The sequence below is a fragment of the Otolemur garnettii genome, unplaced genomic scaffold (assembly GCF_000181295.1).
Source record: "Otolemur garnettii isolate 467f Iridium unplaced genomic scaffold, OtoGar3 scaffold00038, whole genome shotgun sequence".
NCBI lineage: Eukaryota > Metazoa > Chordata > Mammalia > Primates > Galagidae > Otolemur > Otolemur garnettii.
The window spans coordinates 5,451,841-5,455,113 of record NW_003852433.1 but is presented as its reverse complement, the minus strand read 5'-3'; the positions used below and the strand labels follow the sequence as shown (position 1 = coordinate 5,455,113).

At 52.6% G+C, this 3,273-nt stretch overlaps 1 protein-coding gene across 1 annotated transcript in view; it reads left to right on the top strand.

Moving 5' to 3' along the window:
* The window catches only part of LOC100954191 (SEC14-like protein 3), a 10,300-nt gene extending 8,248 nt beyond the window's left edge, over window positions 1-2,052 (top strand). The window contains exons 9-12 of the mRNA XM_003789876.2: window positions 200-306; window positions 672-811; window positions 906-1,075; window positions 1,931-2,052. Of these exons, the coding sequence (XP_003789924.1) occupies window positions 200-306; window positions 672-811; window positions 906-1,075; window positions 1,931-2,052 (539 nt within the window). The remainder of the gene's footprint in view (window positions 1-199; window positions 307-671; window positions 812-905; window positions 1,076-1,930) is intronic.
* The last annotated feature ends 1,221 nt before the right edge of the window (window positions 2,053-3,273 follow it).

The following is a 3,273-nucleotide window of genomic DNA, read 5'->3' as shown; positions in this document are numbered from 1 at the left end:
ATAACTAGGAGACCTTCAAGATTGGGCAAATCCATTCGCCAAAGGGAAGTGTATTTCCACAGCTACATGATACTGAGAAAGACACTTTTTACAGCTTGAGGCCTGGCAAGCTGGGCTTCTTCCCAAGTTCAGGTCACCCGGTGGGCTGATTGGTCCCCTTCAGGCTTGATAACCACCCTTTTAATTCCCCTACTCCCAGATAACTGGAAGGAAGGTTTGCTGAAACTCATCAGCCCTGAGGAACTGCCCGCCCAGTTTGGGGGGACCCTGACTGACCCAGATGGGAACCCCAAATGTTTAAGCAAGGTATGAAAAACCCTCCCCTGAACAGGGGAGGTTAGAGGGTTATCTGGGTTCCCCTCCTGGATACTCCTTCAGTCTGTAAATATCTGCAGAGACCTGCATGAACTAGGTGCTGAGCTAGACAGTCCCAGCCCTGCCCTTACTGAGGTCTCAGCAGCTGTAAAGGCAAACAAGAAATGAGGGAATGTTGCCCCAGGGGGTGTGCAGGGAGGGGAGCTCCCAGAGGAAGCCTGACCCAGTGTGGATGGTCAAGAAGGCTTGAAAGGATGTGGGGCTGGGGACAAGATGAGCAGGATACTTCCAGGAGATAGTGACAGTGTCCCAGACAGGAGGAACACAGACGATCTTGTCCTATCCAATGTCGGCAGATCAACTATGGTGGGGAGATCCCCAAGTCCATGTATGTGCGGGACCAGGTGAAGACACAGTATGAACACTCGGTGCAGATCAACCGTGGCTCTTCCCACCAAGTAGAGTATGAGATCCTGTTTCCAGGCTGCGTCCTCAGGTAGGGACAGGCCACTGTCCCACCCTTGGCTGGGCCCTAACCCTTGGGGGACCCATCTAGCTGAGCAGCAACCTGTCCTCTCTCTCCTTTGCAGATGGCAGTTTGCATCAGATGGTGGGGACATCGGCTTTGGAGTTTTCCTGAAGACCAAGATGGGGGAGCGGCAGAGGGCTGGGGAGATGACAGAGGTGCTGCCCAGCCAGCGCTGCAATGCCCACATGGTGCCTGAGGACGGGAGCCTCACCTGCTCAGAAGCTGGTGTCTGTAAGTCTGCCCAGGCTAGGCCCTAGCTCCCAAAGAGTGGAGCCACCTGTCCCATGGTTTAGGGAAGGAAACAGAGGGGCAATGACATGCTCCCATCCAGAGACCCACACACAGCCTGTTAGCACCTTTTATTCACACAGCTGCTCACTCAGTCCACACTCATGAGCACCTACTGTGTGCCAAGAGCCAGAGACACACAGGCCCCAGAGGGCTTGAAGGGCCACAACTTAAGCCACAGGCAAGGAATGATAAAGCTGGTGTGGCTTTCCTCGTGAGGAAACTGGGGCTCTGAGATGTCAATCAACTTGCACAGAGCCACAGGCTGAGTGTGGTGCCAGGGTCCCAGCTCAGCCTTGGGGTAGCTACATAACCCTGGCAAAAGTCTGACAAATCTGGGAAGGACCCTCCGTTTGCTCACCTGTGAACTAGGGATTACAACCCCTGGCTCTTGGGGTGGTTGTGAGGAAGTAAAGGGTGCCCAGCAGGCCTGGTCTAGGACCCCACTTCATCTGAGGTGCCCGGGAGCCTCTGGTGTTCCCAGTCATCCCCTTGGCAGCACCTTCATGTGACTGTCCAGGTGTGGAGACAATGGGATGCCATGAGCACCGTTCTCATTGTCAGTTGGCACCACTCAAGGCCTGGGCACATGCCAAGAGGAGGGCAGCGTCTGTTTACCGGCCCTGCTCGGGGGTAGCAGGTCGCATTCCCATGGAGAAAGGAAAAGGCGTGGTGGGAACTTGACCCAGCTTGTCAAACAAAACCAGTGAGAACCCGACCCCATCATCTTCTGGGCCAGGCTGGGATACAGACAGTAGGTAGCCACCCCAATTGCTCATCTTTCCATCTGTCCCCCAGATGTCCTGCGCTTTGACAACACCTATAGCTTTGTCCACGCCAAGAAGGTCAGCTTCACAGTGGAGGTCCTGCTTCCAGACGAGGGGATGCAGAAATACGACGAGGAGCTCACCCCTGTCTAGGCGGCTCCGTCCACTCTCAGGGACCCCAGGACCCGCTGCTTTCTCTCTCTCTATCCTATCCTCCCCACCTCTGAAATTGATCTTTAGTCTTTCTCTGTCTGCAGTGTTAGTGAGCACATAGAGAGCTACGCTGGGGAAGACTCATCTGCTGTGGAAAGGCATGGGAGGCACAGCCTTGGAGAGTAGCAAGGCTGCGGAAGAGAAAAAAAGCAAAAAGCACGAGTAAAGGCAAGAGTTTCAGTGTGTATCACTGAAACTCAAGAAATAGGAAAATGAATCTCAGCCTTCGTCCTCACCTCCACTAAGGCTTTTGCATGTGCTTGAATTCCTTCCCTGTGACCTGTGAGCGACTTGGGTTGGAGATACCTCTAAGTCCTTTTTTCTTCCACTCCTTATACATAGTTGATGCTGAGTGCACACTTACAGAGTTGAAGGGGTAGGGAGCGGGGATCCACAGGCATGTGAGAGGAGGGGCTAACATGGGGTGGGTTTCAGCACCTTGGACGGCTTAAGGCATGGCTTGGATGGACTCTCCTGAAGACCCAGGCCATCCAGCCTCCAGAAAGGCCACATGCCTCTGACAGGAGACGCCCACACCAGGCTTCGTCTGACGAGTAGCACTCAGATTGCCCCATCTATCACCTCCACCCACACCCCCCTCCTTTGGAGCTCACAGCTTACGTTTTAAGTAATTAAAGGAATCTCTTGAAAGCAAAGGAATTCACATCTTAGCTCTAGTGGCTGCCTGTCATAATAATAAAAAGAAAAATCACAGCTATCATTTGGTGAGTGCTCTTTATGTACCAGAAACTCTGCCAAGCAGTTTATGAGCTTAGCTCATTCATTCTCACACTGTCTCCAAGGCCACTCATCAGGGCTACTTTGTGGATAAAGAAATGGGGGCTCAAAGAGGTGAAGCCACTCACTCAACATCATACAGCTTACGTGGCAGATCCCAGACTGAGGAGTCTTTATTTTTTTTCTTTACTCCAAAGACACTGCTCTTAACTGCCCTATAATGTCACCCTCTAAGACTCCACTTTGACAAAGGAGAGGAGAAGGAGGGACTTGTTTGTTCTCGATCTTCCAGAAAAAAATAGCCTGGGTGTCACCTTCTCTAATCCCTGTTTGTGGGTGGAGGAGGCAATGGGCCCCAGAAGCCACAAAAAGCAATCCCCATTTTTAAGCACCTTGTCCGAGGAAACTCACAGCAGAGTGGGG